Source organism: Gavialis gangeticus, unplaced genomic scaffold (assembly GCF_001723915.1).
Source record: "Gavialis gangeticus isolate Ggan-Ray unplaced genomic scaffold, GavGan_comp1, whole genome shotgun sequence".
NCBI lineage: Eukaryota > Metazoa > Chordata > Crocodylia > Gavialidae > Gavialis > Gavialis gangeticus.
Window position 1 is genome coordinate 51873083 of NW_017729029.1, and position 12696 is coordinate 51885778.

Below are 12696 nucleotides of genomic sequence, written 5' to 3' on the forward strand. Positions count from 1 at the left end.
ACAAATCCCCCCCCCCGGGCAAATTTAATTCCCCCCCCCCCCCCCCCGAAAATGAAACGTAATTTATATAAAATCTATCATATTTTCTATTGTGATACAAGGTTAAAAGGAACATATGATAATTTATGAGGCCTTTCAGTCTGCACAGTATAATCTGAGGCATCAAGAACCAAACAATTAAACAAACACCAACACCACAAACCCAACCTCAAATTTAATGCTTGACGCACTACAGCAAAGGAAATTTAAGAATGTTTGTTGTAATCAATACTGAATGCTCTGTTAAGCTGGGTAGGATGCCATACAAATATACCTACTTACCATCTTTATGTCTTTAAAACAGAAAGATAGAAATAATCTTAGAAGAAATGCCATATTCTACAGTATTTTTAGGCTGGCATCACTGGAGGCTAAAGACAAATCTAAATCCAACAAGGCACTTCAGCACCTCAAGCTCTATAAATCACAGGCTGTTCTGTAACTATTACATGGATTTCTGTTAAATCTTTTTCTTGAAATAATCATGACTGGCTACAAACCCTTAGGGTAAATGTACTGTCCGACTGCTGAGGCCTTCCCTAAATCAGAAACTTTCATATTTTATTGCAAGAACTTGCCCATCATGACACTATCGGTTTAGCAACATTTGCTGTATAAGCTCCATCTCGTAAAGCGTCCAGAAATAATACATGGGTAACACGTGAGACCTATTTGTGTAACCACATAGTGGGAGATATTAAAAACTCAACATATGCCACTGTAGTGGAAACAGTATCACACGTTCCTTCTGGATAGGAAGATGTTGTGGGCACCTGGAACAGCGCATGTTTTGTTTCTCAAGATCCCTGTACAGGATAAGAATCACATGGGTAATACATGCAGTTCATATCCAAGCCTTCCTCTTCATAAGGCTCATTCTCATTCATGCATGCATGACAGGCAGGTAAAACATATGATGGAAATTGCCAAGCTCTTAACACGTAAAAAGTATTGTCTATTTTTTGTCCAGCATTTGTATAGCCCCCTAGCACAGTGTGGCCCTAGCTCATGACTGGGAAGTCCAATGCCAGCGTGCCACAAATAATGAGGAGATGGATTCATATTTATTTCCATTTAGTCTTCAGTAAATTCTCTTTTATATTTTAAAATCAAGCATTTAATTTTCATGTCAAAATCACAGGAAATTAAGTTCTGGAATCAATGCTCTGCCACAGTTGGGTTACTGCTTCAGATCTTAGGTCCAAGCTTATTTTTAACCTAATTTAATAAACAACGTGCAGCATTTCCATTTCAGTTTTGCAGTACTGTAGAGACGTAGAGTTTAGAACCAATAATGATACACTTTAAAAACACAAACGACCTTTAAATATAGAAACCAAAAGCTAGGCTTCTTAGCTATGCCACCTTGTTCCTTCAAGGTTTCCTCTTCCGAGAGAGCAGTGGAACTGAGTTTCTAAAAGGAAACACTAATTTAGGCAACAGATGCACTGTGAGTTTGTTGGCACATGCCCAGAATTCCTACTGCGGCAGAAATGTGTGGTGAGAAGATAGAGGCATTAACCTCAACTTTAAATCCTTCAGTAGACACTGTCTTCAAACAGCAAATCCAGAAATGTTCTCCTTTCCCAAGTTGTTCCGGCCTTGATATCTATTCAAAAGGGAACATTTTCATAGTGGATGGTCTGACGCTCCTGCTGCTAAATGCCTGATCAGTAGCTGAACAACTTTTCCATTAATGGCAGCTGACTCTTCATTTGTAACGCCTTAATTGAAGTCTCTGTATCTTTTGCCTGCATACTGCTGCTGTACAGTAACGTGATGACAGAAACCAAGTTTGTGAGTTAGCACATTCAACGCTATTTTCTGCTGTCATTCCTGCCTGCAACAGCATTAGTGAATAGAAAATGTTGTCATACCTGCTGTAGTGAATATATAGAAATGAGAAGTGGGTATTTATAAGGGTTGCATCTCTTTAAATGACAGCTCTTCCAATGGCAATACCAACTCCTAGATTAGCATAGTCGACTGTGGTTCAGCTCTGACAATGAGTCTGTGTAAATAAGCAGCTTTGCAGAAGGCAACCAGTGGTGTTTTTGATATGACCTTTTTGTAACACATCCAAATTGTCTACTGGGGGAAGGTTTCTTTGATTATTTTTATGTAGTTGGTAGCTGCAGGCTTAGGCTTTGCAACAAAAGGAATTCTGTCACATTTTTCATTAATTCTTTCCCTGTAATTAGTGTTCTCCTGGGTGGTTCAAAAGATTTCTCATTTTGTTTTTATGTGAGTGTAACATTTGTGTCTCTGTTGCAGTGTCTGTAGGTTTTCTCCCCGGCTGCAATTCGGCTTAATTTTTTAAACCACATAGTAAACAGTGCTATGTTTTTGCGTACCGTGGAAGACATGTGCAGATACCTGCAGCTTCAGATGATAACACATCTGGCTCTATGGAGGTGTGCATGTTGGTATGTTAGACTCCTGCCCACACCTTTGCAGAACCAGATGTGTTACCATCTGATACCGCCCATCTCTAGACTCTTTTCTGAAAGCCTGTAGTCTGCATCTGACAGCAGCCACTTGCTCTCTGAAAGTTTATCATTTGTTTCATAAATGTAGCTCAAACATTAAACTTTACACTAACAGGATCATAATTTAATATTTAATAGTAGTGCAAAGTACTAATGCAATAATACATGCATATTGGATTAGGAAATGAGAGCAGTTACAAGTCATTTTAACTCATTTATAACAATGCCCAGGATTGAAACGCACTGATGTGGCAAGAGCAGGAGCCGTGAATGGTAAAGATAGTGCTCAAATCTTTACATGTGACTGCTGCTGGGGAAGCTGTACGTGGAAGGTTGTATGTTTATACTGTAACAAAAACCACCTGACAGATTTTCTTGTATGAGGATTTTCCCCTGCTCCCTTCCTTTCTTTGACCTTTTCTAATCTGTGTGACCATGACTAGGAATGGATGTATGCAAAAACCTTGCCTTACCTCATATTCCAGCTAGCCTTCTCATTGTCTCTCTCTCTTGCTTGTCTATACATACATCTCCTTTTCCATCTCCAGGGGTTTCTTTTTCCTCCTTGTAATAGCTTTTTCAGAGGCTCCTACTTTCTGGATCATCATTAGGGTTCAGTTTGGTGCTGCCTGGTCTGAGGGCTGCAGAGGACATTCTGGGATAGTTGGGTTGGCTCTGTAAAGCCACGGTCGCCCCCAAACTTTGGTAGATGAGGCGGATCACAGAGAACACACCTGGATGAATGCAGACATCTGCCTCGGGCATGAACAAATAGGGTTGCTTCAAAGCAAAAAACAAGAGGTCCTTTAGAAAAAGAAAAAAAATCGTGTTTCCCCCAGGTGGCTTCTTTGAGAGGACCACTTACCAAGAAAGAGACCAGTGCGGAACAGTGGCAGACTTCATCCCGTGTTGACTATTTCCAAATTGTTCGTCTTTTCCACCTGTTTCTTAAGTGTAAGCCCCACGTCTAAAAGCTGTTCCACCAGCTGTATAATACATTTTCCAGAAACCCTCCCTTCGAATTCCTGAGTTAGGGTCCTTGTTTAATAGATCCTTGCTAATTTGCATACCTATGAATCTCATACAAACTTTTTGGGAAGACTGGAGTGCTGTAATGAAGCCTCCTGTTATGAAATAGGGGTGTGGAAAATGGGCCGTATTTGATTTTGATTCAGATTCAGCTCAAACCGGGGACAGTGATTTGATTAGTTGATTTGGATCACTGTCCCCGATTTGATTCGTCCGAATCTGAATCTGAAGATTCGACGCTGATTCGGTGAATCAGTGATTTGGTCACAGACACAGCTTTAAATGTTTTTTCTACATACCTCAAGGTACCAGGTGAGGCTTGTGAACGCTGCAATGGTGGGGTGGATGGAGCGTCCCACAGGAGCGCAGGGGGCCCCTCTGTGTGCTTGGCGGTGAACCCGGAAGTGGACCAGAAGTACTTCCAGGTCCGCTGCTGAGTGTGCGGGGTGGGGGGGGTGCCCTCCTGGCTCGGTGATTGGCCCCCCTGGCTTGGACCCCCCAGAACCAGGAGGCACCAGTCGACGAACCGGGGAGGGGTGTAGGGGGATGCTCCATGCGCCCCTCAGCAGACCCAGAAGTGGTTCTGGTCCACTTCCGGGTCTGCTGCTGAGCACACTGGGGAGCCGCCCACGCTTTCGTGGGACGCTCCATCCACCCAAGCATCTCATCATTCACGAGCCGCCTGGTACTTTGAGGTATGCAGAGTTGGGCCAGATCTCCACTGAACTGAATCAGGGACCAAAGCTTCACATAGCCCTAATATGAAGGTTTCATTCTTGTTACAAAATAGGCTACAACATCATTTAATAATATGCTATGAAACAGTATTTGTCAAATGAATGCACAAAATCATTTTTGGTGTCTTCCTTTTAAAAACACTGCTCAGTAATTTGCAAAAAACCAATAATTTTCACTTGCTAACACATAGCTGCAGATTAGCTCAGTGCTACTATGACTAGTTCTGATCTATCATTTTAGCCCATTTCCATCATCATGCATAGTCCCTGCTTATAGCATGCACTAGATGAACATGTAAATGCATGTTGATAAACACTATTTTCATGCAAATCGCACAAATGAATTGTTTCATGGCTGTTTTTTTTAAGCCCGTATTTGAAAAAATCGTATTTCTGCCAGGCTTCAGACATTTGCCAGTGGGGTTTCTTAGCTATAAAGGACAATCTCAAATAACTAATAACATATCTTTTTCTTAAAAATGTACCAGTATTAAAAATGCAATGAATATAATAGTACATTGTACCCCAAGGAAAGCAGATGAGAGAAGGGGAACAGAATCATTCTGCTTATAGCAAAGTTCTGCTCTCAAAGGTATAGGATACACCACAGAAGACAATATATGCAAAATGGTTACAGAGTTAATTCTAAAATAAAAATAGCCTTGAAAATTAAATAGTATGGTATCGTTCATGACTTGGAATGTGTTTCTAAAAATATATCAGCTTAAAAAGTAATTCATTATCAACAAAGAAATTCAGGCAAATAATTAGCAGAGATTCTACGCATACGAAATCTGCTTGGGGACTGAATTCATGCAAACAGTTTACTGAAGTATTAAGTGTCACAGAATGTTACTATCAAGGCAAGGAAACAACCAAAATCTGTCAACACTTGAACTCCAGAATTATATCTTTGCAGAAAATTGTTCTTATTCAACCGAATGGTAAATTTAACTTAGCCTCTCATCCTGCTACCTTCATCTATATCATATCTTGCAAATTTCTTTAGACTTACTTAGTTTATCTCTGAGGGAAATGGTTGTATAATAAAATAACGGGACCCCAAACTGGAACCATTTAATAACACATTTTGGGGAAGATTTCCTAAATACTACTACCCTACATTGTCACACAAATAAGAACTTGGCTCAATCACGCAATAGTTTCCGAATACAATATGCGGTACAATTTTGCCATGATTCGCTATGGGTGAGATTAAATTCATGTTCATTTAAGGGAGCTAAGTGAATGAACGATGACATGCAGCCAGCATGTCAGCAACAGTTACATCAGCTTATGCATACTATCACACAGAAATCACATATGGATGTGGCAAGACCTCCATTTAGTCTCACTGAGTAAATGAGCATTGCTGGAATTGGTAAGATTCAGTAGGATATTTGTAGCTTCCCTGACTTTGTGGGTCAGATCTTTAGGCTTCTGATAACTGCCGTAGCAGTTGCTAATTGACTTCGATAGAGGCAGAAAATTTACACCAGCTGAAGGTTTTCTCTAATTATTTCAGACTAGAAATATAATCTCTGTGGTCTTAAATTACAACTGGAACATCTGGTTTTGGATGCAACAATGATAAATGTTAGACAGTTTGTTTGATGGACCATAATAGAAAGAAAACCTCCATAGCACGTCAATTTTGCATTCATTTTTTCTCAGTTGCATGACTCGAGATCCTTGCAAATTACAGAATTTACAGTCACTGGGTATGCAGCCTCACAATAGAAATAAAAGAACAATATCAGGAGGAGGCATCATGATCTAAAACCACCATAAATTACTTGGTGAACTAAAGGGAGGAAGAGAGGCAAGCTATGAAAGGGATTTTCCTGTGTGAATAGATATTTATAGTCCAGCAATCGGAAGCAGTATACAGATATGCAAGCAAAGGGGTCACATACTCACCCCGAATCTTGAGCATAAACCAGCATCGAGGTGTCACAGAAGTTCAATCTAAGATGCCGATGCCATGGATCTGTAATGATTTAAACCTATATACACTACACCCACACACATGCACACGCTAACATCTGAGGAGGAAGAATCTGAATACAAACTCAGGACGTTGATATCCCAAAGCCTGGGACTCCACCCGGTAAGCTGATAGATCAATTCCATTAGCTTAGCTGATAGAGTATCCCGAGTAAGTACAGTCCGTAAAATAACATCATAAGACAATGGCGCATACATCTCCTTCCATGATGCAGCTTCCATCTGTTCCTTGAGGCCACAGCTTTTACTTTGCCCTAAATATCATTCCCTTTAAAGAAAACAAAAAGAAGAGTTTTGAAAAGACTGTTTATCTTCTCCTCTTGACATGCGCTGTAAGCAAATAAACATATATTTTCATCAAAAGTAGAGATGAGCCTGAACCAAAACTTGAGATCTCAACTCCTTCAAACTTTAGAAAAATTCAGATCCAAAGCCAAGTGCTGCTGGAACCCTACTCTCTCTTTTGTCTCCTGGGCTCAGGCAAAACCAGCAGCAGACTCCTTACTTTTGGAAGAGTTTAGATCTATTTCTAGGCTTTATTTTGTGTGTTGAGCTCACCTATAAGTAAAATCTGCATCCTTGACTCCATCTTTGTTCTGAGTCGCTCCACTGGAATGGACAAAGAGCCAAGAAAATACTGTATCCAGTATCGCCAATAGTGTTATCTGAGGATCTCAAAGTTCAGTCCGAGCAGTGGAATGTCAAGGGAAAAGAAGATTTTAATATATCTAACAACACATCACAAGTCTTCCACACAGGCCTTACTGCATTTGCTGTTATATTCACACTAATACAAAGCATGACTCAATTGCAACGATCACTTCACAACATATTTGGCCTAATTCATCCCTAGTGTAACTCTACTTTTTTGAGTAGAGTTGCACCAGGAATGAATTCGGGCCTACTGTGTTTGCATTTTGTTCTAATCAAGAAAAACATCAAAAGAAAACCTACAAAAACGGAGTTTATCATTATTTTTTAAACACTTGCGTTAGAAATATAATGCCTGCTCTCATCAGAACAGATACTATGCCAAAGCAAATGGATTAGTGGTGATCAATATTCATTGCACTGGTATCCTCCGCTGTCATGCCATTGGCTCCCTGGTGGTTGTGACTGCGCTAATGCCCGTTAGTTCCTACTGTTCCTGCGCTAGTTAGAACCGATGGGACACTCCCATTCTGGTCTGATGAGACAGGCTCCTTAGAGAAGCTTGTCAAGCATCCCCTATCTTGTGAGTTTACTATTCACAGAAACAGTGTTGAATTTGAGAAGGAAAAGATTATTTTTATGTACTACTTTGATGAAATGCTAAGAATCTGGCATAAAAACCATGTAGATAATTGTAAAATGCCAAGATGAGGATGGAGAATGGGATGGGAGTTGGGTCCACTGTACGGGCAGGAAAGGGACCCAACGTCCCTAGTGAGAAGGCAGGGACAGCAAGAAAGCGACTTTGCAAATATGAAACATTTCTCACTTGCCAGCTATAATTGTTCCTCGTTAAAATTGGCACGTTGGCAATGTTGTGGAACTCGCTGTCAGACAACACAGACAACAGGCAGCGTTTTCTGTCTGGATGAGTCATTTTGTACTTGGCTTTTTGGAAGCCCTTAGCTTTCCCTTCCAAGTAATGCAGCAAAATCTTCTTCAAGTCATGAATTTTTATCCAACCAAAATGTCAGTGTTACTGCTTCTGACAATTAATTTAACATTAAAAAAACCCCCTTTGTTTCTTCTTCTGAAGAAACTCGGTATAAATGGTTGCTTTGTGCTTGTGAATGCTGGGCCTGGGCAAATAAATTGTAAGGACTCTTCTTTGTGAAGCAACAGGAGAAAATGTTCAGCTTTCTGTTTTCATGCCAGCTTTCAAAATGGAGAGCACATTAAACAAGCTTGACTTCTCTCTTTCACATCAACTGCTTCCGTGTGTTGCTTCTTCTGCTACAGGATGCTGAACGAATGGTGTTTGAGGCTGGAAAAACATAGCATGTATCTGAGCAAAACGTGAGAAATTAAGAGAGCAGATGAACAGCTATCATATGTAAGACTTAGAAGGTGGATTCAAGCAGGATCATATAATTAACAGAGAAAACCAATGCCAGATTAATTCCCTGACAGACCACTGCTTTGTAAAAGCTTTTTGATTTAATCGGGTGCATAGAACGGAGAATATTTTGCTGTGAGGTTTATCCCCAAACAGGAAATTTTTGAAATTTGTGGAGTTCCCAGGGAAACGTGACTTTTGTCACAGAACGACTCCAGCGAACCACCAGGGATTCATGATCAATACCCGGACAAAAATATTCAAAACAAAATTATTCACATTCTTGGGAATGTGACCAAGAAGGAAATTATTTCTAGCTTGAAGCCTGTCAAGTATTGTTCTATTATGCCTGACTGTACCACAAGAAAGTGATGAAGAAGAACACTGATCGTTAGATTTGTAACTGCAAACGATGTAACTAAGGTAAAAGATGGCAAGTTAATGATCATGGAGCAATTTCTTGGTTGATTGAACGTGGCCGGTTCTACTGGCATGTGAGTAAACTGTTAAAAGATATGTGACTCTTGCTGGGTGCTTTGAGGGGTCAGGGCTGTGACAATGGGGGAAATACAAAAGGCAAGCACACAGCATATCAGAATTTAGGTTCTCAACAAGAGAGCAGGTTTTGTCCCATGAAATGACTGATCTTTGAATCTCACACTCAGTACGGATGCCAACTGTTGCACTGAAGCCATGGTATTTTTCAACATGGCTTATAGTGTCTACAGACTTTTTGCAGCGTTGTCAGTGCTGAGATATGACCAGTCTGTCTCTCTCCTTAAGTGAAACAAAATGGGAAAACTGATCTGACACGATCCTTATGTTTTGGTACTAAATTTTGGAACTGTGTGATGCTTAAGTTTCAGTTGTTGAAAATCAAACCTAATAAAGGATCTGCAGGAACCCAAACACAAAGCAATGCCAAACTGCTGACTTGCACAAGCTGCAACAGGAAAGTCTTGTGCTGTGTGGTACGTTAAGGTGATATGCTTTATGGAGTCAACCTCATGTGAAATGATTCAAGAAGCTTAAGTTGATATTGAAGAAACTACGTGGCTGCAAAAAGACTTAAAGGATTCTGTGGTAAACGATCGTTCTGAAAATGGTATTCGGAGTGATGGCAGGAGCTGGCTGACAATCTGAAAAATCAAAGCTTATTTCTCACAAGAAAAACAAGTCAGAATAATAGAAAAACAGGACTAGAAGGGACTAGGAAGTCATTCAGTCAAACCCTCTGCTCAAGGTGGGATCATCCCTGTCTAAACCACTCCAGAAAAGTGGTTGTCTCATCCAGCTTCCAAGGATGGAGACGCCACAATCTCTCTAGGTAATTTATTCCAATATTTAACCACCCTCATAGTTAGAAAGTTCTTCCTAATATCCAACCTAATTTGTTCGTTGTTGTCACTTAAGGCTGTTACTTCTTGTCCTGGCCATTGCAGCCACAGGGGGTGATTGGCTTGGTCTTTCATCATCTACTTTATAAGCACCCTCCAAGTATTTGAAGACCATTATCAAATTTTCCTCAGTCTTCTTTTCTCCAGACTATGTAATCCCAGTTCTTCTAAGGTTATTCTTATAAATAATGTTTCTTAGATCTCTAATTATTTTTGTTGCTCTCCACAGGGCTCTTTCCAATTTGTCCAGGTCTTGAAGTGCAATACCCAACACTGGACATGGTACTCCAGGTGAGGCCTCATCAGTGCCGAAGAGAATGGAAGAAACACTTCCCTTGATTTGCAAATGAGACTTCTCGTAAAACAACTCAGTATACTGTTGGTTTTTGCAACAAGAGCATAATGTTGAGGCAGATTCAGCTTACAGTCTACTATAACTCTAGCAGCCTAGCTCTACCACTCTTGAAACAAAATGAGAGTGTTTGATTACAAGGCCAGAGATGAACCATTACTTAAGCCAGAAAAGAGTTATAATGTTAATTTTTCTATTATGTTTTGGATACTGCTTTCAAATCACTTGAAGAAATTTTTACAACTGTTGCTCATTTTTTTTTAATATCTCTGACATCTAAGATGACTTGCCAAGAATTACAACAGTACTGCATTAAAAACTCCCCAAACATTAGAAGGCAGAGCCTGGTGGAGAGACTTCCATGTCCTCGATCTTTGCAATGAACTTCAGACTCTTGGCAGGTGGCTGAAAGCTGGAATACCACCAAATATTGCACTGGGGTTTCCTGTGCAAAAAAAGCTTTGGGCTTTCTTTAGAAATGCATTAATCGCACTCAAGCTTCTCTTCTACTGCCTGTATCTGTTGCAAACAGAGAATGCAGTATTTCAAAACTCAAGCTTATGAAGACATATTTGCATTAGCTCAGTGTCAGTTTAATTTTGACTGAAAGCCAAATTGTGAATATTATTGATGTGCAAGATGCCACCCACATGTATTCACATGCATTAAAGCAAGAAAAGTGAGATTTACTAACGATGCCAGCTGCTAATCCCAAATCTTTGGGAACAAAAGCTTTAAAGGACATGTTGTGTGTCATTCAAGTTTTTCACTTTGTTTCATACTTGCACCTTCACCAATAAACACCAATGATTAATGTAATTCTTACTGGCGAGCCAGGAGGACAATGAGAGAAGGCAGAAACAAATACTCTTGCCTACCTTAGAAAGTAGGGTTTTGGATGGGAGGAGAGGGAAAGAAAAGGCAAGAGAAAAAGAAAGAGAATTCAGATCTGTCCTTAATCACATATAATATGAAGTGACGTACTGGTACCTGCCATATGTACATGTGGAGGGCTACAGTCTTCCCATGGGGTTTGCATGACAGCTTGAACTTTGCTTTAATGGTATATGATGTCAATACAATCCTTCAAAAGAATTACAGCTGAGCTACCTGAGGCAGCATTCTTCATATTTGAATGCCAGGATACCAGCCTGTAGTATCAAGTACTGGCAAAAATATTACTTTTTAAGACAAAGCTGTCTTTAATTGAAAGCCTATTTATGACAGCTCTACAAATAATGGCTAAAACCAGAAACAAAATAAAGCAGAGCACCCGCCCAGCTTAATCAGTTGTAAGGTGCTTTCCTCCAACACACGCTCTCCCCCACCAAGAAAATCCCTACATTTGACCCACATTCACTTCCCAGGTGACTTGTGCTAGCTGAGCTATAAGCCCCTGATAATTGGTTGTTTCAGCTCTAAACTTCACCTCGTCCTTAACCACAGCATGCTACAATAAATTACAAATAAATAGCTAACAAGATTAAAAATAGCAAGATCGAGGTTGTCGTTTCCATTTTCTTTCCCTGAACCGTTTAGTTTATTATGGAATAACTGACTCTGCTTCCTTAGCATCTTCTAAAACAGACCTAAGTACTTATTAGCATTGAGTATTATTCTTTTCAAATGATGCCTGAATACATACCAAAATAGAAAGATGACCTTGCCCTTACTATTACCATTATAAAAGTGTCCTATTTAGACTCCTCAGAGCTTTAAATGTTGGTCGGCTGTTTGTAATTTAATGAACTCACAGAGATGTGGTCCATTGAAGCAGCAGCCTTGTACAAAGAGCGCTCTTTCATGGAGCAGGGTCAGAGAATACAGGGTTGGCTCCTGAGAGGAAATCAAAACATTTAATATACTTGTACGTGGAGCGTTATAGAATGGGATGAATATGGGAGCTAAGCCCCTCATAAAAACCCACCCATTTTTCTAGTCCGGTGATGAGTCCTGAAGAACTGGAGTGATTAAATCAATTTGAAATTCACCTCTCTCTCTTTTCTCTTTTTATTGTCCAACTGCTTTTGCTAATATTCAAGATGATTAAAGGAACTGATTAATTCACTAAGTAGCCAGATGTAATCAACCCTTATTAATAAAATACGACAGTAATCTGCAATAACTGTCCAAAGCTCTGCAGCTTACTAAAAATAGTGTTGCTACGGGATTTTGGACTAATACTGAAGTATTTTATAAGAGAGATTACATGTTATTGTTCCATGGGGAACTGATTTTACTAACTATGCTTTTAAAAAGTCTGGAAATAAATTTAAATGCATTTCAATACAAAATGGCATATTTAATTAATTTTCTTGGCAACGCCTATTCTAGTTATGACCATCAATGTCATAGCAATGACACTACCTAGTCCAGCTAGTGTTCCTGGGCAATCACATAAGCAAATGAAAAAGCAATCATAACTCCATTAGCTGTGCAAGGAAGTGGGCAGTATATGGATATAAACTGATTAACTCTTGCAACAAATAAGTTGCATAAAGGAAGGGCCTGGACAGAAGGTACTGATGTAACTTTTCATTGCCTTTGTACACCGGTGTAAATTACACTGGGATTCGGAGTGGATCTGTCCACTCTTTTT

At 39.8% G+C, this 12696-nt stretch overlaps 1 protein-coding gene across 4 annotated transcripts in view; it reads right to left on the minus strand.

Moving 5' to 3' along the window:
* Positions 1-12696, minus strand: part of GRIA3 (glutamate ionotropic receptor AMPA type subunit 3) — a 316978-nt gene that overhangs the window by 24149 nt on the left and 280133 nt on the right. Inside the window, exon 14 of one of the 4 annotated variants that reach the window (XM_019521582.1) lies at positions 5943-6569. The exons of the other annotated variants lie outside the window; for them this stretch is intronic. Coding sequence (XP_019377127.1) covers positions 6563-6569 — 7 coding nt within the window. The 3' untranslated portion in view covers positions 5943-6562. Of the gene's footprint in view, positions 1-5942; positions 6570-12696 lie in introns of those variants that run through there. 4 annotated transcript variants of the gene reach the window in all.